The sequence below is a fragment of the Pseudopodoces humilis genome, chromosome 1 (assembly GCF_049639895.1).
Source record: "Pseudopodoces humilis isolate 2021_Gansu_Grassland_sample_001 chromosome 1, ASM4963989v1, whole genome shotgun sequence".
In the NCBI taxonomy this organism is placed as follows: Eukaryota; Metazoa; Chordata; class Aves; order Passeriformes; family Paridae; genus Pseudopodoces; species Pseudopodoces humilis.
Genome location: NC_142200.1, coordinates 48460194 through 48483372, shown reverse-complemented (window position 1 = coordinate 48483372; position 23179 = coordinate 48460194). Strand labels below are relative to the sequence as shown.

General features: G+C 44.2%; 2 protein-coding genes and 1 long non-coding RNA gene across 8 annotated transcripts in view; 1 reads left to right on the top strand and 2 right to left on the bottom strand.

Annotated features, from left to right (window-relative positions):
* Positions 1-10084, top strand: part of DLGAP1 (DLG associated protein 1) — a 403326-nt gene extending 393242 nt beyond the window's left edge. For all 6 annotated transcript variants that reach the window (XM_088054765.1, XM_088054779.1, XM_088054756.1 and 3 more), the window contains 3 exons: positions 1048-1139; positions 2999-3151; positions 6000-10084. In XM_088054765.1, coding sequence (XP_087910891.1) covers positions 1048-1139; positions 2999-3151; positions 6000-6209 — 455 coding nt within the window. In that variant the 3' untranslated portion in view covers positions 6210-10084. The remainder of the gene's footprint in view (positions 1-1047; positions 1140-2998; positions 3152-5999) is intronic.
* Positions 10085-10868: 784 nt separating this feature from the next.
* Positions 10869-17460, bottom strand: LOC148185092 (uncharacterized). Its single transcript, XM_088068990.1, has 7 exons — positions 17450-17460; positions 16763-16927; positions 16557-16614; positions 15154-15347; positions 13689-13753; positions 12678-12922; positions 10869-12020 (listed from the first exon to the last, which is right to left on the bottom strand). Exons 1-4 carry the CDS (start codon positions 17458-17460, stop codon positions 15156-15158), a joined length of 426 nt encoding a protein of 141 aa, XP_087925116.1. The 3' UTR covers positions 10869-12020; positions 12678-12922; positions 13689-13753; positions 15154-15155.
* Positions 17461-18620: 1160 nt separating this feature from the next.
* Positions 18621-21566, bottom strand: LOC148185091 (uncharacterized). Its single transcript, XR_015773857.1, has 2 exons — positions 21434-21566; positions 18621-19274 (listed from the first exon to the last, which is right to left on the bottom strand). It is a non-coding gene; the product is annotated as an uncharacterized LOC148185091 (long non-coding RNA).
* Positions 21567-23179: the final 1613 nt, after the last annotated feature.

Here is a 23179-nt window from a genome sequence, read left to right as displayed (position 1 = left end):
TCGCTGTCTTACTGCCAGCTGAGGCCACGTGTGCCTTTCTGCTGTGTTTCTGCATTCTCACTTCTTTTTTCACACACACAAAGTACACACATACACGTGTCCACACACGTACAGGTACACACAGAGACTCCCCTGGACCAGAACTCCCCCGGGAGTCTCTGAATGCACCCATCTATGCCTGGGTTTGGGGCAGTGTATTCCCAGCTACCCCTAGCAGCAGTAAAATCCCAGTGTCTGAGTGAGGTTGAATGCAACCAAAACAGTGTGAGCTCCTGCTTTATTCAGAGGCATTTACTATGGGCTGTCTTCTGGTTCACTGCAGCCCTTCACAGCGCTCGGTCAGTCCAAAGGGGCAGTAAGTACCCAGCTGTCTGTACAAAGGAGTGCTCAGTCAGCTGCGCTGGAACTCTTGGACACCTCCAAGACACCAGCAAGGAGAGGCCAGGGTGCGATTGCTCCCTGAAGCATTCCTGGGCACTTGAATTCAAAGGCAGAAGCAGCCTTGGATTGTGCTCATGGACAGTACTCAGAAGGTCCAGATGAGATTCATTGGCGTGTGCTAAAAGAATCATCCCCTTTCTGGGGCTCTGATGGAGCAACTCTCAGCTACACCTGACAATAAGGCAGTGTTGCTCGGTGAGTTGCTCAGTGAGGTGGTGAAGCAAACAGGGCTTGACAGCCACATGTCCTTGTGCAGGGAGCTGGGTTTGTGTTCAAAACTGAGCCTGGGTCATAGTAATAACATTTGGTGAGCTTTCTATACTGCCTGCAGAAGCTTTTGATTAGCCACATTTACACTGTCATTACAACTGGTTGCAACTGGTCTCACTGGAGGAATGAGAGTAACATGCAGCAACCTTTTACATATTTTTTGCCTCGTGGAGATCTGACCTCAGATTTATCAACTTCTGTCTTTTTGTGACTGAAAGATAACATACCTTTTGAAAGCCAGAGCTGACTGCTGCACAGCTTTCTCCTCTCTTTTTATAGGCTTTTAGTTGCCTGCAGCAAAGAAAGCATTGTGACTTACTCTTCTTTTTCTCTCAGTTCTAGGGAAAATTCGAACTGCAGTGGGCAGTGCCCAGCTTCTCATGGCTCAGAAATTTTACCAGTTCAGAGAACTTTGTGAAGAAAACCTGGTATGTAATTTTTCTGCTGGATACTAATGTGTGCCTTTTACTAACCCTGTGAATAATCCTGCATAAACTAAACTGATGTTCTGAATAATATGGCAGTTTTTCCAGTAAAGGCCTTGATATTAATTTGGGAGTAACTCAAAATTGTCAGAGTCAGCAAGAGTTTCACAATAGCTTGAGAGCCTTAAAATAAAGGTGAAAAGCTTTGGGTAAACTATCACTGAGGCTCTGCTACTGACTTCAGAGGAGCAAGGTTCTGTCCCTTGATCCCTTCATGGGCACACAGATGGGTAAAATACCTTAAGGTCCTTGGGAGTGGATCAGAAATTTCCTGAGTTGGGCTTTCTCAGGTGTTCCTGGGAAACAAGTTCCAGACTAAAATCTGCCTCAGTGGATAAATGCAACAGAAATTGGCTCTGTCTTTATAAGACTTCCAGTTCTTAATATAAAAACTGAAAAAGCCTTCTGATTGAGCATCTTTGCAAATAACAGCCGACAACTGGGCAATCTGCGAGGGTCAAGCACTGATAAACTAGGAATCAAACTGTAATCTCTGGTCTCCTTATGATTCTAAAAATATATACTTTATTGTTTTCAATAATTGCACCTTTCATAGTATAATCATCCTACCAAAATCCTCTGTAAATGTGATTGTGAAAAGCAGAAACAGAAATTTTATAAGGCAACCAACTGACTCTTTTGAGTTTATTGCTTCTGAGGAGGAAGAAAACTAAAGGCAAAGTAAAACTTGAGCCATGTAAAACATCATGCAAGGTGCTGCTATTAATTTATTTATTAACAACAAAATTAATAACAATTTATCAGTGTAGTTTGACAAGGCCACAGCACCCACCAAACCTTGCTGGCTGGTGTAGGGACTTCTCAGCATTTATGAAAAAACATGCTTGAAGTGAGTGTACGCAACATCTCATTTTAATTAAACAGTTTCAGCTGGGAACCAGCTTATAGAGAGACATCCTGTAGAAAGCCTTCCCTCCTGCAAGCCTTGCCAGTGGAGCAGGGATGGTTTTGTGTACACCCACTGCATGCAAAACATGTTCAGAGCTGGGGTGCACTGAAGGGACAGAAGGACAGGATTTCTTGGGTCTGGCCCAAGCTGTGCTGAAGATGCTGACTGTACAGATGTGCTTTTCTGAGCAATGCTCTTGGGCTGATAAGTTTGCACACACAAAGCAATGCTACCCACCTGTGTCCCAGTTTCATTCTTCCCAAAAATCTGCCTGTAAAAATGGGTTTACTGTGCTTCTGCATGTAGGGCTTTTCACCCTGCCTAAGTTATTCTTGACAAACAAACAAAAAAAAAAAGAAAAAAAATTGGCCTAAGACAATTTCACCTAGTGTATTTTTGTCAATGTTACATCCTCAGAGTGCAAGAAAAGTGTTCACACATTGATATATCATTATTGGCACATGCAGGAAATGTACATTTGCAGAGGTATTACTCTTTTTTACAAGTGTGAGCATGGTGGGGAATCTTTCCTTGTGAAAGTAAAGAAGAGAGGCTGGCAATTCATTTCAGTGCAGATAGGATTGCCACCAGTTGTGCCCGGGAACATCCTGTGGCAGATCCTGCCACAGGGGCCCTTTACCCTTAGTCTGTGGGGGGCACCTGCTGCCTTTGCTGAGTGGATGTTGGCAGGGCACAGTAGCTCAACGCCGAGCCACATTCCTCAAAATAAAACCTGCCAGTAAGTAATGCTTTGCTTTGCTCCTCTCTCCGGGTCTTCCCCATCACTTGGATCTGATCAAACTGCTTTGCTAGCGAGATTTGTAGCCATTTGCACAAATGCTTTACATTAAGAAGTACTAAAGCCAACATGTTTTTTTCTTCTGTTGCGCAGAATCCTAATGCACATCCACGGCCGACCTCCCAGGATTTAGCAGGGTTTTGGGATATGCTGCAGTTGTCCATAGAAAATATTAGTATGAAATTTGATGAACTTCATCAGTTAAAGGCCAATAATTGGAAACAGATGGATCCTCATGACAAGAAGGTAGAACACTGTAGATTTTGTATGCTTCATTTAAAACCCTGCACAAATACTGGACAGATTAAATAGGCCTCTGTGTTACAGCGTTGCCATTAAAAATGTGAAATGAAGCTCATATCAAATTAATTTCATTGTAATAACAATGTTTACATAATAATCATCTGGGATATTATCTGTAATATGTTTCAGGCATATTTTTAAACCAAATCTGTCTTTGTGAATTGGATAATGGGAATGTGGTACTTTGTTAAGCTTTACATTTAATCATATTAGACGATCAATCGTTGGAAGGAACTGCCTTATATATTGATTCTTAAAATTAAATAAATCACATTTACGGTTCATATTATTGCATACAGCAAGAGTTCTAGGTTGTGTTACTGAAAAAACTAGGGAAGCACTGTAACCATCGCTGACTTTGGTAGCCAGATTACAAACAGCAATATCAAAAATATGCCTTCCAAAATGTTACATGAAAAAGTTACTTTTTTTATCCATTTGTTTGTTTTTTATTTATTTTGGGCTTTTTTTAAAAGGGTAAGTTCACAAACACGTTCACTTTTCTGGTATTGTTGTTTACCTGAGGTAGCATAAAAATCATCTGGAGCTTTGGTGGGCTTTTTTCCTTTTTTTTTTGTTTTTGTTTTTGGTAAATGTAGTCTTCTTCTGTCACCATGAACAACTGCCACATCTCCAAGCGTGAGTCACATTTCACTTTACATTCTCATTTGGCACCACATCGCCTTTTTTTTTCTCCTCACTATCCACCTCAAGACAAACAGCACTCGGGTGAGCCAAAATACACAAATGTTTCAGAAAATCCTTAGAGCACAGACACATTCCTAGAGGATCCAACGGTCTAATGTCGCGCTCCTATAGGTATGTAATTTGATGGCTGAATTTCTGCTGTGACTGGTCTGATAGCAATGAATACAGCCAACAGGTAGGGTCACCGGAAGGAGGGGGAGCACAACTTACAGGTACAGTGGCTCAGACAGGAGTCCTGGCTACCCCAACTTATGGTCAGCTGGCTGCCAATGGCCAAAGTGGTGTTTTCTTTCGGATAAATAACCATAATAATATCAAACCCCGTTAATCTTGCAGCAGGAAGCTTGTATAGGCAGTGCCGGTAGCACTATTCCTCCTCCTCCTCCTCCAATCAAGACTAAATACTCATTCCTGATTTAGGAGTACCATGTTCACACCATTTGTGCACACCTAGTGTGTTTTGTAGGGGATTGAATGGGAATGTGTTTTCCTAGCCCAAGGTACTGAAGGCAAGTCATTTTCTTATCTTCTTTTTTTTTTCCAGTCTCTATCAGCAAAGGAAGTTAAAACTGCCAAACATGCATGCACAGAAATGCTGGTATATGGTCTTTCATTAGCTTTTACAGTTAAGTGGGTAGGCTGAGTGTTTCCAATTGCAGCAGTAAGAAATGAGAGCTTTCCTTGAAAAAAAATGTGCCTTTTCTTTGCTTCTGAAAAACATTTCAAAGAGTTTCCAACAAAAAGAAGACTATAACGGTTTAAAGGAAGTTAAGTAGTGCTGAAGAAAGGGACCTACAGTAGGAAGGTAAAGATTTTAAAGAATTACACTGTGTTCCTGTTTCAACAGCATTTGTCTATGATTTTAGATGAAACAGATCATCTCCTTTCTTAAAAAGGATTAAAAAAAAAAAAAAGGAAGAAAAAACTTTCTGTGGAATTGATATTTGTCTTTGGCCTTTGCCACTGGGCCCTTTTTAAGCAGCATAGATTAATCCTTGGATGGAGAGAAGAAGCAAAGTATGAATAAGTGTAACTAAGCACCTTTATATTTTGAGCCATGGAAGCTGTTGTGAGCAGCATGAGAGAAAACGAAAGGGCAGAATGGGACCTTTGTAGTGTGATAAAATCCCTCCGCTCAGAGACCGTGTTCACAGTTGGAAGGGGATGTAACTTAAAAGACAATCTAATTAACTTGACAAAGTCTTTGTGGATGCCTGAAATTCAGTTCTGAATACACTTCTCTGTTGCGGGAAAAATCCCTCTCTGAGGGGTTGTTTTTGTTGTTTTTTGGTTTTGTTTTTTTTCCTTCTTTTTTTTCTGTGTATGTGTGTACATGCACCAGGATATATGTAAAAGCCCTCCTTGTTGGTCACATATCTGGAGCTAGCTGCCACCATGATGATTAATGCATGTTCTCTTAACGGTTTTTAAGTTTTTCCTACCAGATTTTCTGTTTCTAGCTGAATGTAGCTTCATGCCTATTTAGCACAAGGCCAGAGTGGATGAGCTTGCACAGCAAGACCCAGAGTGTGGGATTTTTGAGCAGTCACTAAACTGATAAAAATAGATACATAAATATGTGGTGTTTTTTAAAAAAAACTACTTATTCTGATGCACCAGATGCAGACAGCTAGCTCCCATCCGCAGTTGGGAACGCCAAAGCCACGGCACCTCCGTGTTGCAGGAGCATCTAGCGCTGTGCACGGATAGAAGAGGGTGGCCCAGGAGCTGGGGCTCTCCAGAGTTCCTCTGCTGAGGGCAGCGTTCCCTCCCAGCTGTGCCAGTGGCGGGAGGTCGGTCTCTTTCCTAGTCCCTGGCACTAACCAGGTAGCGGTGGGGGCCTCGGCCCCGGCAGCACCGTCCCCGAGGAGAAGTAGCACGGCGGCCGGCCCTCCCCTCCCCTTTGCCCTTGCCCTATGTTTATGAACCTTTGAGCACAAAAGCCAGTTGACTGAAGACAGAAAGGCAGATAAGAGCTAACAAACCTTAGGTAAAATGTGTGTTCTAACTACTGATATATCCTAGTTTTTCCCGCCTTTCCCTGAGAAGCTGTATAATGCCATTAACCTTCTGCTTTGATCAGGAGAGAAGGGTCCCTCCTCCAGTGCCAAAGAAGCCATCGAAAGGTCAGGTGCCACTCATACGAGAACGCTCTCTGGAAAGCTCGCAGCGTCAAGAGGCCCGGAAACGGCTGATGGCTGCCAAGCGCGCTGCATCGGTCCGCCAGAACTCAGCTACCGAGAGCGCCGAAAGCATTGAGATATACATCCCCGAAGCCCAGACCAGGCTATGAAGGGATCCAACCGGGAGGACTCTCTCTGGCAAGACAAGCCTCATGTATAATCTGCCCCTCTAGGCTCCTGCTCAAGGTCACCACGAAGTATTTGTACCTCCTCCTCCTCCTCCTCCTCTCTCTCGCTCTCTCCCCCTCCTCTCCCCCTCCCCTCTCTCTGTACGCAGCTGCCCTGATGCTCCCAGTGAACTCCACTGCCGTGGCGTAGTTGTCGGTCCTCCGAGAGATGTCCTCTAATCACCCTTGCTTTCTGAAGGTTCGCCCATGTCATCACGATGCTTTGTCACATGTACTGATGCTGCCACTTTGCCTCATGTAAACAAGCACGATCCTTTTTTCTTTTCTGTTTGGGACAAATAAACGCAGCACTCAGACTTCCACACACCCGCACACCTGTACAGTAGATGCTCCATTTAACTTACTCATGATCTTTAGTTGACCTAAAGCTAGTCTGTTACCCAGTGTACAGCAATATCAAACTGTAGGGGACTTTGGTATTTTCAGTCATGCAGGGTGATCCTTTCAGACTCTGCCGTCTTCCTCACAAAAGATGAAAGGACCTATGACTCGGATTCCCTTCTTTTTATTACTGTTTTTTTTAAAGCAGATGGCGCACTTTATTCTAAACCTCCAAATCACATCTTCACCTGAATTAAGGAGTCACACAGGGGGAGGGAGCTGGGGTGGGAGCGGGGAGGGGGGGGACGAAAAGAAACCCCACAGCTCTGGCAGGTGAAAAAGTGGAAGTATATCCCACAGGTGAGATGGCGAGGGATATAAAAGATCCTGTGGAAAGATACCCGCACACTCACAGCTGTACAAACTGCCTCATTTTTATTTCATCAGTCACTACTTAAACATTTCAATCAGCAGAAGATTGTAAATTCGATCTTCCAGGGAAATAATCTATTTTGAAAGGCAATAAAAGAGTAAAAAGGAAGGAGATAAGAAGCAATGACAGTTGAAGAGATAATATAAAAGAAGGATTTTCTTGTCCAAGTATTAAGAATTTTTAAAATTGTACTGTATTGTCAATTCCTCTTGTATTGTATTGTATGGATTATATTGGTTAAAAAAAAAAAAGAAAAAAAAAAGCAAAAAAAAAAAAGCTTGTTTTTGTTGATGTCTTAATCTCGGTGGGACCATCTGATCTCATACGTCCATGCAGCCACACACGGACACCTGTAGGTGAATTACTGTACATGGAGCCTCTGATGCTTTTCCAGGCCAGGCTTGCTTTGCTCTATCCACAGCTGGTTGTATGCTACAGTTCAGACTGCTTATCACCAAACTGTCCATATCTAGGAGTAAATTTCTAATTCAGCCTCCTCTTAATAGTATAAAGTACTCACTTGAACAAGAACAATAGACTATTTTTCACAAGTTATGGGATCAATATGAACTTAATATTTTTCACGACAAGCCTTCCTACCCTGGCTTCTGCCATTGTTTTGCAATCACGAAAAATATGCATCCTAAGTAGCTCATTAATAGTGGGCGGAAATGGCAGATAATAGGGCTGGAGAGGAGCCTGAAAGGTCAGCTCCTGTGTGTCTGTCCCCTCCAGCCACCTCTGGCTGGGGCAGGGGCCTGTCCTCCAGCTCCCCTGATGAGGAACGATGCCGACCACGCTGCTACTGGAATCTCTTGTGCCAACATTAGGAAAGCTATGTCAGGCATGTTGCTGAAAGCGAGTTGTGTGCGAGCGTGTGAGCGTGTGTGAGTGCGCACACGCGTGCCGGACTGGTACGTGCTGCTGCCAGCAGAATTAGCGTGGGCTGCTTGGGGTGACAGGGCTGCTCGGGGTGACAGGGCTGCTCGGGGTGACAGGGCTGCTTGGGGTGACAGGGCTGCTCTGGGTGACAGGGCTGCTCTGGGTGACAGGGCTGGTGCGAGCAGAGGAGCGCTGTGCAGTCCTCAGAGTATGTGTATCCTGCAGTGATGTTTTCCAGACTCCTCTGCCGCTCCCTACGTGCTCTTCACGCCGTCTGCCAGGGCAGGGGTACGCGGGAGAGGAAGGCAGGCTGCTTTCTGCTCCCAGTGAGCACAGGGACAGCCCCACCATGGAGGGGCACAGGTGGCAGCCCTTGCTGCACGCCACTGCTGGCTGGCTGTGCCCACGGCTGCTCAGCCTATGGGCAGTCCAACCAGTGAAAAACCCCACTGCACGTGTGGCGTGATTCTGCAGCTTGCACTTAAAAGGCATTGAAAATCGTCATCGAGAAGTTAAGGTCTTACTAAAACTACTCATTGAGACCATGCCAGACAGCTTCTTTTCCTATGACATCATAGCCAGGTGCTAATTTAATTTTATTTGAGAAAATAGGAGAGGTAATAGGTTCTGGCACCAAGTATTTTCATGAGAGCATACTAAAACCACTAGAGAATTTGCTACCTCTCAAAGCCATCGATATCTGAGCTATGTCTTTATAAACAGGGCACAAATATTTACTGCTGTGGTTTACAAGATAAGGGCTAATAATTTAATATATAAAAGACTTTTAACTAGAGTAATCAGAAATCCAGTGTAACTCTAGAGTGCTTGGTGTTACAGGAGCTTCAAAAGGTTTGACCCTCTAAGCGTTTGAATACCAGTGTATTTGCTAGTTTTGAAACACTGCGTTTAACTTTTAGCAGCAACAAAACATCACCGTGTTTGCAGTATGTAATAGTGCCAACTGCCACTTTTGAGCATATATAGTCATAGGAAGTATTAATTATTTGGAACTCATTTGTACTGAAGTATTTGAAGCAGTACCTAGGTGAGAGTCCACATTCACAACTGTGTCGCAGACTTACTTAGTTTTTGTGAACGTTTTACGAAAGATGAGTTAAGACTTTGGTTGACAAGTGGCTACAGAAATTTATATCCAGTAAGTCCCCCCCTAAAAAAAGAAAAAAAGTGAAGACTATCTAGTCTTGTACATTACAAATCGTTGTATTTGTATATCATAGAATATTTTTTGTATCTATTTTAAATGAATTTATTCTTAGCTGAATGCTTGTTAGTTCATTTGGCACTGGAGAGGTTATTATAATGTTTGCCTAGTTTTTTAGCAGAATATTAAAAATACAGCCAATACCAGAAAATACAAAATAAAATAATTCTGCCCATAAAATGCCACTAGTTGACCACTTGACTCATTTACCAACACTAATGCTAGTATATTTGCTCCATCATCTGTTTTAGTATAATTTGTAACTATTTGTTTTTAGTCTAAACTGCCCAGTGTATATTAAAAATGCCTATATTCTGTTTCACTTTGGGACTAAACTATTGTTTTTTTTTTCCTTGGGAGAAATTTTAGAAAAGGTTGGTTTTGTTTCCTGCTTCAAAAGTTAAAAAACAAAAAAAAAGAGGTATTTATTATATTTTTTGCAGATGTTTCCATAAAATTCTCATAATCTTTTTGTAAAGAAAGATGAAGAAATGGATTAAAGATTTTTAATATTTGAAGAGGTAAATAGAAATAATTTATTTGTAATATATTTCAGTTTATTTATTGGTGTTCCCTTAATGCTTTGATGTGCACTATCACTTTAATTTGAAGTGTATCTTTGTGAATTTATTGGGGGTTTTGGTTTTTTGTTTTGGTTTTTTTTTAAGGAAAATGGTCAAATGCATATTTTAAGTAGAATGTAAATCACTGGCCTACCTGCATTCCCAAATGTGATTTTAAAAATGTTTTTGATTTGAAACAAGACACAAATATGAAAGCCTTTAGACAGAGGAGAGTGTTTTTATGGCTTAATGATTTGGGTTTCCATAGGATTATCTATCTGGTTTGTGTGTGGACAGGAAAATGTAAATAGATGAATGTTTCCCATAATGTAAAAAGAGCAAATTAATAAAATAATTAATGCACTGCTTGTAAGAGCTGTGGGTTTTCAATGCAAATTCATTCTTCCAGAACTGCCAAGGCATTTCATTTGATGTGGTCAAGGATAAAAGCACGACAAGCAGAATGTTTCTCTTAAGCTCTCATTGCTTAAGACCGGCCCTGCAAAGTCTCATCCGAAGCATCCTGCTGAGCACCCTGGAAGTGCTCATCTGCACAGAGTTGCTCACAGGCATAAAAGTTGCCATGATCAAGGCCTTGAGCCTTAGCAAAATCTTCAAAGGCGCTTCTGCACAGACCCCAGCCAAACCCCACTGAAGATGCCAGGAGTTACACTGGGGACTTCAAAAGAAGTGGCAAGAAGACCCCAGCCTGTTTGGTTTTCCCCTCGCTGGTTCCCTTTCATTTTCTGCTTATGTCCCATGATGTCTGAATTTTTGGGGGCAAAAGAGATCCCTGGCAGGCATAGCTAACTTTCCCTTCGCTGGAATCCTGCTTCCAGATGGGGTTTTTCCCGCTATGTGAAATAAAGACAGTCACCAAATCCCACAGGAACATGTCCTGGATGATATTCTGCATGGTTATACCAGTATTTAAACAGGTTCTGATTCACTTTGTAGCACCTAGTAGTTATATTAATAGTGTGCCAGTGCTGTACCGTGTACTGTCTGCCCATGCCTAGACCCTCAGCACAGAAAGACCAGAAAGATTTGTGCTGCAGTTCCATAGGCAGGGAAAATTCTGAAAGATGAAGGGATTTTTCTTCACATCCTGCAATTTATGTGCTCATTAGTCACTGATAAATTTGATGTACCAGGGATGGGGGGGAGAAAATGCTTTATTACTTTAAAAACTTTCTGAGGTGTCTGGTACCTTTTTGTAATGAGAACAGCTCAGAGGGAGTAAAATAGCAGGTAGGTTTCACACTGTTCTCCAGCAGAGCAAGGAAGTCCAAGCCATGACTGAACCCCGCCTTTCATTCAGGTAAACTTTCTCCCTATTTATACTCAATGTTTCCTTCCAGATCAAATCAGAAGCCTTCCCCACAAGTATATCTTCTTGTCAGTTTGTTTGCCAATGTCTGTTCTCTCCTGCAAGACATTGTTTTTGCATCACGCAATAGGCAAATAATTCACTTCAGCCATCAGTTTGGAGCATGCTCACCTATCAAATCTGATGACTATGAGCTGACATTTTTGATAGCAATTAATGATAAAAATATTGGCTGCTCTGCTGGTACTGGTGTTTGTTGTTGAGGTCATAGCTTTATACATGATTTGGAGTGCAGAGAGCAAGTGGATTTCTCTATTCCCACTATGCATCGCATAACGGGGTCGGATCAGGCCCACTAACCATGGTCCCGCACTGAGCAAACCCGGGACCAGCATTCACAACTCAAAGATATCCATCCCCTCTCCCTTTAGTCTGATGTTATGCCAGTAAAACATTGCCTATAAAACATTGCTGTGCTGTCACTGTAAGCTCATTCACAACATCATCCCTTGCCTGTGCTTTTGCATGCGGGGAGGTTTTTACAGCCCCTCTTCTGCACGGCTGCTCAGCCACCGTCGTGGCAGGAGAAGGTAACTGCTCTCACTCGATTCATCAGGATGCATTTGGATGCCAGCTGCAAAACATGACGTGACTGGCCCTTCCAGCCAGCAGTCAGGCTTTCCCACGCTTGGATCCCATCGGCGGACAGCACCCTTCTCGGTAGTGCGTGAGATTACAGCCGGTCCTCTATTGCTCCGTGAGTCACATGCCCCATTCGCAGTGAGACAAAGGGGCAAGCAGAGGAACAGGGCTTCCTGGTAATTGTGTTTTTCATGCTTCTCTTCACTGATCCAGTAACAACATAATAATTGAAATTAGAGACAGAAAAGCTCTGCTGGGGCATTGTGTTAACACTCTGCCAGTTCCAGATTGCGATCTACTGAGCTGTGGCAGGTAAGTCATCACCTCCCCAGCTCCACTCCACCCAGAGGGAAAAAAAACCACACATGAAAGAGGAAAAAAAAAAAAAAAAAAAAAAAAGGCCATATTAAAAAACAAGCAGAGCTGTGACATTGCCACCACCTATTATGGGCTACTTCTGGTGCAAAGGCCTTCATTGTATTGACTCTTCACTTAACTATCTCCATGACAGGGTGCCAAACTTTTCTTCATTTCCAGCCAAGCAGAATGGAAACAAATTATGGATTTTGCCACCTCTATTCAAAGAGGGGGAAGTACTGAGGTGTTTCAGAGCCTCTGGAGAAAGCAACCACTGCACGGCCCCTGAGCTACACCAATGCCAACACTGCCATATTTCAAAGCTGTCAAACGTTTGGAAGAGGGATGGGCCTTGCCTTGAGTTAAAGAAAAGCAGTAGGACACAGTGTGATGGATGTTTTATGGGTATCAAATATCTCACCAAGGTAAGATAAGTCACTGTGTAAACAACCATGTGCTGAGGCAAACACCTTAGTTTGGAGATGGTAACTAGGGAGCTGAGATGTTGAATAGCAAAGCTTAACCCATTCTGATGTAACTAGCCTATTTCCCTGGCGGGAATGTCCAGCCTATCACTTATCCCTGGCTTCAAACTAAAGAATTATCAAAGTCATGTGCTTAAAGTACTATATCCTACCTTTTTCTGTTGAACTCATATGGGTGCTCACAGTTGCAATCTGGAATGGCTTTGTGAGTGTGCGTTCAGGACTGTATTCGTCCCTGATGTTTTTGGTAGCACTGAGAAGTTACTGCATTGCACAAGTCAGATTATATTATTTGTTGTCTTACAGCATGTTCTTCTGTCTTTTTAATAAGTGGTTGTAATAATAACTCACTGTGCTCCAGTCCTTTTGTCGGTCTTCTGAAGAAAGCTCCTATCACCTGAGAAAAAAAAAATAAACCTGAAACTTCTTCATTTTGTAGACTGTTCTGGTAAATCTTGGCTAAGCTAAGCCTAAGGTGGAAGAAATTGAGATAACTGATGCACTTAAGCATGTGTCATTCTTCATCTCTCCAGTCAATAATTGACAAGAAAAGGGGAAAAAAATCATATGGGCCAGACAGCTCATAGATGATGCACTAAAACTGAGATGGCATTGTGCCATGCTGTGGGACAATCATACCTGTAGCAACAGCTGAAGGGGGAAATCCCTTCCCACCTTGGAGCAACGTTCCAGTAAATAGATTTTAAATATGTGACATCCCTTCCCAGTGCATCAGTGCCACCATGACCGCTATTCTACAATTTCCACACTCCTCAGAGGTAGCATGGACAGTATCATGGTGCCAGATGAGGGCAGGGCAACAAGCCCCTGGGCAACAGTAGACTTTGCACAGGGCAGGGTATTGCTGTTGGAGCAGTGGCAACTCTAGGGGAATGTGGTGTTCGTTAAACACAAACCAAAAGTAATCCAGGGCAGATGGCTGCTGCTTCCATGAAGTAAGCTGTCACAGTGGGAAAGAGGAGTTTGAAAGGGTGACTTCTCTTTTCATCTCGCTATCTACTGTTTTAATCCAGCATAAGAACAAGGCTTGGAATTCTAGTGAAGTTACACAATTGCATTTGCAGTGCTGGGAGAGAAACCAGACTTCATCCCAGACTAATTGCCAGCTATAAAATTTAGTGGAGGCATACATAAAGACAAACCTGTAGCAACTTCAATGGAAACATGTCCATGTGTCAGTCTTCAAGTGAATCCAGAAACGCTTTGCCTAAAACACACAAATTTTAAGTCATGACCCTCTGCAAGAGGATCCTATGATCTTGCTCATTGCTCCAATTCACCACATAGTAAATATTGCTGTTATTTAAAAAACATTTAAAAAGCAGTGACTTACATCAAAGAGGCTGTATGACTATACATAAGAGAAAAACATCTTTGACAACCAGATGGTGTGTATCGATCTGAAAGACTCCATAAAGTACTCTTTTGTATTACTAACCTAATGCTTTAACTGACAAGAGGTCTCCTTTTGTTGACATCTTTCCTGGCAATAGCATCATGACAACTGCAGCCTGTCTGCAAGAATGTACACAGACCTGGGAACCCAGCCATACATTAGCAAACTGCAGTGTACTCCACGTGTTTCTCATCCTTTGCTTAACAACCTTGTGCTTGTAAGAAAAGCTACTTGCGTGCAGTATTGCATTCATTGTGATGATTCATGTCTACCAGCTTCTGCCAGGCAATGCTGGGAAGTCAGGTAGGAAGCAGCCCACCTCCTGTATTTTCTCTCTCTGAGATAAAAAATTATTTTAGTGGAAGGTAGGAAATAAAACAAAGAAACCAAGCCAAAACAAAGAAAACCTGTTGAAGCACGCAGAGTTTGTCATTTAAGTATAATCCAAGCAGATTTTGTTTGTCAACACTTGCATAAGCAAAAATAACAATTCTGAAATTACTTTTAACTGGAACTGTTTTCATATCAAGTAGCACGTCTGAGCTTAATGCTAACGGTTCAAGACCTTCCCAAGTGTCAAGTGGTGTGACTGCAGGTGCTGCCACAGCACCCCTGCCACATGCATCAGCAGTAGTGCCACTGCCAGGGGCTGTCAGCTGCAGTGCTGGTGCCCAGGAGCCCTCCCTTGTGGCACACCCCTCGCTCACATGGACAAGGGCATTGTGCTCTCATGTTTTCTGCTTTACCTCACACTTGACACCTAGACATAAATCCCCACCAGAGCAGATTGAATGGATCTCCTTAAACACCAAAATTACACTCAAACACCAATAATTACACTCGCTTGGGATGGAGGTTTATCTTTGAACTCACGCAGCTTTTGTTAAACTATCTTTATACCTCAGCTCTCTCACTGCTTTTCAATAGACAACATGAAACTGCTCTCACACCTCAGAAGCCAATGTATTACATTTGCTCTGGACTTTCAGCATTGTAACTGGGAGCAGAAGTTGGATCTGTTTTTTTCTTCCTCTCTTAAAAGGTCAGGGAAACATGAAACCGCAAAAGGCTAATTCTTCTCTGTGTCACATTTCTGTGAGCCCACAGGGCAACATAGCAGTAGTATTTTTTATGCTTTTTTTTCCCACCCTGACTTTTCAATCTACAGTCCTTGGCACAACTGGTGACAGCTCACACAGTAACACACTTACTCTCACATCATTCCTTCTAAGTTGCTTTTGATGAATATTGGGAGCACCAGAAAGGGTCCCAGCCACTGCAGCACACGTGTGATGAGCAGGGGGAAGATATCACAAGGCTTGGCCTCATCGCAGGTTTTCTGGTTCTGGCCCTGCATGGTCACAATCCACAGTATTCGGCACATACACGCGTGGTTATCGTTAAACTGTAAATATTGCAAGAAGGTATTCAGCATGATTTAATATTCCTATTAGTGCCTCCAAAGGCCCAGCCAGAGAAGCTGCACTGTGCTGGGCTGAGCACTGTGTAAATATTGATGGTTTCTGTCTTGCAGTGTTTACAATCTGAGAAGGAGCCCTGCAACAGAGCGCTTTGCTACAGTTTTGTTGTTTGTCTTCAGAAATGATTTGTCTGATTTAAAGCATCATAAATGAGCATGTCCTTTCTTTTGCCACTACTACTAAAGTAATTATTTTACAAAGAGCTGTGAAGGCAAAGTTCTAGACCTAGATATTTTATCACCTCAATCAAGAATTAGTCTTTTGATATAAACTCAGAATCCAATACATTTTCTGAAGCTGTAATATGCCACAATAACATATGATTTCACGTTCTCAAACTTGCTAGGTAACAATGATTCAGCACAAGCAGAGCAAAGCACTGCTTTGCTCCCCTGAACAGGGACACACTCTCAGGTAAACTCACTCTAAGGCTTGATAATGGAAGAAGCTGCTCCCAAAACCACCGCACTGACAAGACACAGCTATGTGGCAGTGGTTGTGGAGAAACCCACATCGGGAATCAGGTAAGTTAACATTACACATGTATATAGCAGGAACAGACACTACAGGAATCGCTTTTGGCCCAAGGCCAACTGCTGGTGTTTGGAAAGGAAATGACAAGTTTCTACAGCTGCAAGGGTCAGCACTGACATACGGCTTGCTGTACCCTCCCTCCAGCTGAGGATAAAACCTCTGCAAGGGAGCTGTGCTATGCCTCACAATATGGCTGGGCACCGCTGCCATCCATCATGCAAGCATAACTCCTTCAGAGTTCAAAGGCAAAGTTACAAAAGACTTGTTATTCCTCAGGGTGTTCTGAAGATTTATACACTGTCACCTACCTGAGCAGTGGGAGATGTTTACCTGTCTCCTGTGTCAGCTGAGCTCAGGGAGCAGTAACATGATTACAAAACTTGAATGCTCAGAAATGCTTTCTGGCTCCTCATATCTCCTCATCTGATCTCCAGGACACCTCACTCACCACTGTTAAAAAGAAAACACCACCAAAGCACCACCCAACTCCAAGCCATCTGAGGCATGGGCGCAGAAGCAGCTCTAGCATTGTCCTTTTCTCCTGCTGTTGCACCTGTTGCAATTTCATAAATGATATTTGTTCTTCCCACAAGCCTTACCTCTTTTGGGGTCAGGGGGAGGCTTGGAGCCAGGGGTTTCACCTGAGGCAGGTTACACCTGCAAACAAAAGAGTGGACGTGGAAGGACAGCCTCACGCCACCACCACCAACATCATTTCGGTGTTCATCAGAGCCCTTCACCAAGAGCTGGAGGTTGAGATGCGAGCGCTCAGCCTCTCCCTGTTCCTGCACAGGGAAGCTCGTACCTTGTCATCGCTGCCCCACTGCCGCACACCCAACACCTCAGGGCCGCCACCAGCGCTTCCGTCCGCACTGTGCAAACACCGCTGCGCCCTTTCTCCGCTCGGGTAATGACAGGGCCACCCTCATTCCCCGCTCCCGGCAGCCACGGTGTGGGCACCCAGCGGCAACTACAGACGGTGGCCCAAGGTCTGGTTAATGTGTCAGCGCTTTGAACCCGCCACAGGTTGCACTTTGAGCCGTTATTGGCGGTCCTGGTGTTTAAAGGGTTTTTTCGCCCGAACTGGTTGGGTGCCTGCTCCTTTTTTAAGAGGAGTCTGACACCAGAAACCTCATGTCCATGTCAAAGTAGCTGATCTCCACCCTCACCGGTGAAAAAACAATAGGCGTTCTGTCATCAGCGTAAGCCTGATTTCCTCAGACTTTAGGGCTTTTTGCACGTGAGAAGAGGCTGCGGCATCGCAGAGTGCCCTGTTAACAGCCAGCAGGGCAAAGTTCTTGTTTCCTTTGTAGTGAAAAAGTTCAGGGCCGGATTTTGATTATCACAAGGAGTAGTAAAGTACACAGAGCAGAGATCGCGCATTGGGCAAGAATTATCACCGAGGTGAAAAAACCAAACAGAAACAGCAAAACAAGCTCCTGCCCAGCTGATGCAGCACTGCCCCACACTGGGGTGTGTGCAGCCCCTGTACCTGTGCGGCATACGCAGCTTATGGAAAAGGCTGGGCTATGTTCTGGGCACAGCACAGCCGTCCCCAGCACAGCACAACACCACGGCATGGCTGCCAGGGGAGCCCTACCAGGGCAGCTGGGCAAAGGTGGCTTCATCCTGCCCTTTTGATATCTTTCTTCAACATGCAAATTAAAGTAAATTGGGTGAAGTACCAAAGTCCAGTGTCATGCCACTTAGCTTACGTACCCAAAGTAAAAATAAAAGAAAAAAATAAAAAATAATAGAGAAGGTATCAAAGGACCTCTATTTTATTATTTTTTTTTATCAGGATCTGTTACCCTGAGCCATGGTTAGGATGTCAAGCACTCTTGTTTTGAATGTTGTGTTGATGATGGATGTGCTCCCACACTACATCCAACCTGCGTTTTTACAAGGGTTTGACTATTCCTTTGCAAGCCTGGGAAAGAGGAAAATTCACATTTTACACAAAATTAAAGTCCTGCCTGACAGCTCCCCATCTGCTGGCCATGTCCCAGTTGTGTTGCTGCTCTGGTGCAGGCTTAGCTCCCCTCAAAGTTCCCAAAGAAATTGTTTTGTGCATCTTACCATCAGGTTGACCCACCCCATGCAAACATCCCCAACTGGCAAAAGTTGTGGGGATTTAGAGGCGAAACATGAACACTGGACTCACAGTGGTGGCTTGGAGAAAAATGCAGACCAAGGACCGAGCTTGCAGACTCTGCCTGTAAGTGCCACCGGCACACGCAGGGGGAGAGCTGAAAAAAGCCTGCCGCTCCAGACTTGCACAACTGGACGGTGAGCAGAGAGGGGTAGGAGCCGTGGGAACTGGCAGCAGGGCCACACAGGAGAGCACAGGGACTGCCAAACTATTCAGCTGCAATCCAGAGACTGACAGTGGCAGCATGAGCCATCTTCCCCCCTCCCTGCAAAACATTCCCTCTCCTAGAGATTTGCATAACCCTGTGTACATTTCCTGCAGTCCTTGGGCAACGAATAGAGTTGTGGTTCAGCAATTCACAGGATCAAAGGCAGATTATGATCCTATCGCTGGAACAGTTAAGTTTTGACATGTGGGCTTTTTAGATATCATTTCTCAGAGATCAAACTCCAATGTATTCCAGGGAAGTAAGTTTAGGCAAACCACAGAGCTGGGAAGCAGGCAGGATCACTTTTCTTTTCTTATGTATAATCAGAAGGTTTTATTAGGGTTTTCTAAAAACCCATGGCTCTAATTCTGTACCCAGCCAGTGCTGACTGGCCACAGTTTGAGATCCCCAAGGTGGATCTCCTGGGCTGCCTTACAGCAGGGGATTTCCTAGGGCAGGAAGCCCGTCCTGCAGGGAGGGAGGCTCAGCCAGCTCTTCCTTCAGTGGCAGACAGGGCTGAGGGTTTTACAAGTGCCTTGCGTGCAATTTCCCTGCTCTCTGTCCAGGCCCCTGGCAGCTGGAGAGGAAGCAGCACGTAATGAGCCCCAGGTGGAGGCAGCAGCTTAAGCTCTGCGATGGCAGCTCCCCACGCCCTAAAACAAGGGAGCCACTGGCACCGGGAAGGCAGCCGGGGAACACCACTTCAGCCCAGGCTGGTTAGCAAATGCAGATGAGGGCTGGGGTAAGGCAAGGACTAAAGGCAAATCTTCGAGGAAGTAGAGGATCTGAAGTCAAACTCCCTCTGAGTTCAACAAGCCTCAGAGAGCGCCTGGGTCATGCCACCAATGAGTCACTTCTGCCAGATGGGGAGAGTCTGGCCAACACAGGCATCAGCTGGTCCATGCAGCCCTCCTTGCTCTTCTGACCCCGTGGAAGGAAACCTGAGCTTCTGCATCACTGCATTTCAAAAGGAAAGGAAATTAAATTTTTCACAGAGGAAATACCTGTTGCTTATCAGTGTAAGCATGAGAGAAATTGACGCAGCCCCCACAACTCCTTTCATGCCTCCTGCTCACTTAAACTCACACTGCCCCGTCAGAGCAAGCTCAGAGAGTGGTGCTGGCTGTTGACACAATACCCAGCTGGGATATCACATGCTGCCCTCCCCAAGGCCAGCAGCACCCCTCGATCACATGCAGGTGAAGGAGGAAGGTGTTGCAGGACTCTCCCAGGGAGAGAGACCTGTATGTCTGCATTCCCACCACCTCCTCTGAGGGTCCAAAGAGATGGTAAGGGATGTCACTCTCCCTTCAGAGGGTGACTGGGACATTCCTCTCTGCCCCAGGTATCATGGACACAGTAGCAGGGGTCAAGGTAGGTTTGGTAGGGGAAGGGAGATGGAAGGACTGACTATTTTACAGCAGACAGTATGTACTTTGCAGATGCAAATCTATAACACTAAACCGAGATATTTACAGGAGGTTTTTTTCCACATATCACCAGCTAAGGAAGAAAAGACTTTTGAGGAGGCCTTTGGAGAAAGCTGGCAGCACATCACTGGAAATACCTTGGCTGAATGCAAGCCAGCTGAATTTAACATGAAGAATGAGTTACAGAAGCAACTGCCTAAGCAGCGTTTAATACAATAACCTGAACTAACCTTTTTGTTCAGGTTGGCAGAGGAATGTTTGCTTCATACCTCACCAGGAGAAGGTTCGTGGCAACAGAACCAGGACTCTGAAAGCATGCTGAAACCAGCAATGCCACTGACTCAAAACTAAAAAACTCCATTTTTGAAAATGCCAAATGGATTTTATTATTAATTACTTCTTTCTTTGCCTTACCCCTGTCACAACACAGAAAGCAGAAGTTAGAAAAAAGCTGAGCTATCTACACAGGGAAGATGTGCTTTCTGTCATGAACAGAAGTTGATCTGTTTGCATCAGAGCAAGATTTGCTGTTGTGGTTAGTGTAGTGGAGTAGCAGAGATCAGATGCCTTTCAAAACAGTACAAAAAAACTAGTCAAAATATCTCTAACCTAGTTAAATGGACTATGCATGATACTGTGTAAGCACTCTCAAGTCAAACAGAGAAATGATAGAGGGAAGAGTTCAAACAAGGAATGAGACTAGAAGTACAAAAGAAAATAAAACATTGGACACAAGGTCAAGCAATCAGAACATTGCAGGCTAGAAAAGGAAGTGAAATTACAGGCTCTGGCAAAACAGCTGAATGCTTACTCAGGAAAATTACAAAACTGTTGAGATCCTTACCATCAGTTATGTGTTTTCTATCCAGAACAACTTCCAAGACAAGATATATGAATTCATAAAAGCAAGCTCAGGGGCATCACATTCTTCTCAAGAATGTGATTTTATTTTTTTCTATAAGTACCAGGACAAATACGCATGTATGTATTACTTACTAGAATATATATATATGTAGGGTATAGATATATACACACACACACACAAAATTGCATCTCAGTAAAATCTATAAGCTGATGGCAAATTATGATCAAGACTATCTTCTCCATCAACAGCTTCTACAGGAGAGGCTTCTAAAGGCCAAAAGCCCTCAGCTAAGCACTAAAATTTATTTGCCAATAAACAAAAAAACAATTTTGCTCCTGCAAAAGAGCTAGAACACCAGAAGAAAAGTTGAGGTAGGGAAGAAAACTTGTTTTATGCTGAAACTAGATAGGACATATAAGTTAAAGAAACCAAATGGTTTATCCCTAATGGAAGCAACTCAGGCCCTAACTGGTTTTGGGGAGGAAGCAGAAGCAGGTACGGTGTGACACATGATTTCCCACAGAGCTATCAGGCTGTAGGGACTTCAGGGGCAGGACCAAACATTCTCCGTACACTTACAGAATACCATACTAGTAAAACTACAGGCCTCACAACTGGTAATTATTTCTGTACTACTACATATAAACATGAATAGTCTCAAAAAGAAGGTGAGTCCTACCACCTTGTGAAATGTCACTGATGGAGGAGCTCTAGGGTATTATTGCCCCACCAGTGTGGCAATACTGCAGAGATGGAAAGACACAGAGAAGCCAGGTAAACGTAGATACATGTACTGCAAAACCCCCAGCTCTGGGACTGACCCGCTGTCACCATAGTCAGGTCAATCCTCTTCATGGTCAGCTAAATGATGTGATGAAAGGCTCATAACAAAAACCACGTGCAGGCTTTAATATGTCCAGACAAGGGTTCTTCACTCTGAGAGGGTCATGTTGTTACACACCTAGAGATAGGGCTTGGTGCCCAGGGCAGGCACTGCCTAGGCTGCAATTAGAGAAAGCAGCCACAGCCCTGGTCTGTGGTCCCAGGGAAGCTGTCCAAGAATAAACAGGGTTAGATGGTTGTCAGCTGCACTCATTCAACTCACAGTCTGCCACCTGTGCCCCCCCTCCTCCCCCCAGTTAAGTCACTAATTCAAAGCACTCTTACCTCTGTGCATTTTTACAGGTTTATTACACATTGTGTAAGCAGCTGAAAGATCAACACTTTGTCAGTAGAAACACATGGAATTTGGCAGAAACCCTGCTATCCAGTGGAACACGGATTAACTGGGAGGCAGATGCGACTTATTCATGGCTGCATCAGCTTCAGGGACTGTGATTCATGTTGCACAATGAAGCAGTTCTGCAGAGCTACAAAGGGCTGTGAAGTCAACCTGTTGGTGAAAGCTACCCTGCTCTGCAAACCTGTGTAGCAGGACTTGAGATTCCTGCCAGCTGTAGTCCCAGACCTGACACCTCAGCTTCAGAAAGAAAAAGGAGTTCAAAGGCAAATAAAGCCAGTTTCGAAGGGAAAGGTGTGCAAAATGGCTTTGAGCTGTCAGCAGGAGCGCATGCAAAATACAGATGGAGAAAGCTGCCTGAGTTTTTACTTTGTAGCATAGCTAGCACCGTTTACATGGTTTTCTTTCTGTGTGTGCAGAACTGCAGGCACTCATTGTCGTGACAGGGACCAGAATAGACACTGAACCGCATACAGCACACATGGGTACAATTATCATGTCTGGAACAGCAACAGCTCTAAGTGACATTTTGCTAGAGTGAGTGGCTAATCTAATCTCTTCTCCTTCAGTCTGAACACTGGAACTCATGGGAGAAGAGCCTGCTGAACCAGCGAAACAGGATAGAGATGTAACAACTCTGGCAGTTGGTGAACAGGAGACTTTAAAACAATAATGTCCTGAAAAGTGAACATGAGCTGTATTTGTGCCAGTAATCCTACTGGAAAAAAGCCAGGCAGGAAGTTGACAATTGCAAGATGCCAAGTAGGGAAAGAAAGGGAAAAAAAAAAACCAAAAAAACAAACAAAAAAAAACAAAAAAAAACCAACCAAAAACCAAACCAAAACTAAATGTTTTGAAGAGAATATGAAGTACTCCAAGGGTTACCAAAAAAGCCCTGCATGAGTGCTTGAAGAAAAATGGTAAATGAAAACAGACTTTGACAGGCAGGACACAGTTAACTGCAAGTGGCCTAAATAGCGTAGGTGTAAAAGTGACACTAAACAGGGTCACAGCGCACCTGGACTCCCAGCTGCACTGCACCTTCTGTGGGCTGGGCTTCCCGCTGCAGCCTTACCTCATCTCCAAGGGGAAAACTTGATTCCCCACCACACACTCTCTCTCCTTGGTTGCTGCTTACTTTCTCCCGCTTCCCCTTCTCCGGTGAAGTTATCGCACGCCCCCCGCTCTGCCTGGGCAGCAGGATCCTGCTGTTGGCATCGCCCGGGAGGGTGAAACCATGCAAGTTCACCCGGCTTCCAGCTCTCCTCGCCCCATTCCCTCCCCCATAACACGAGGCCAGCTGTTGCAGCTCCAACGGTTTTACAGC

What these genes read in the sequence shown, in the direction of transcription:
- LOC148185092 (XM_088068990.1), bottom strand. An exon ending in AGTGGGGCAGCGATGACAAG is followed by an intron (nt 16,615 to 16,762) that starts GTACGAGCTTCC and finishes TTTTGTTTGCAG; the next exon opens with GTGTAACCTGCCTCAGGTGA. An exon ending in TCCCCCTGACCCCAAAAGAG is followed by an intron (nt 15,348 to 16,556) that starts GTAAGGCTTGTG and finishes CAATATTTACAG; the next exon opens with TTTAACGATAACCACGCGTG.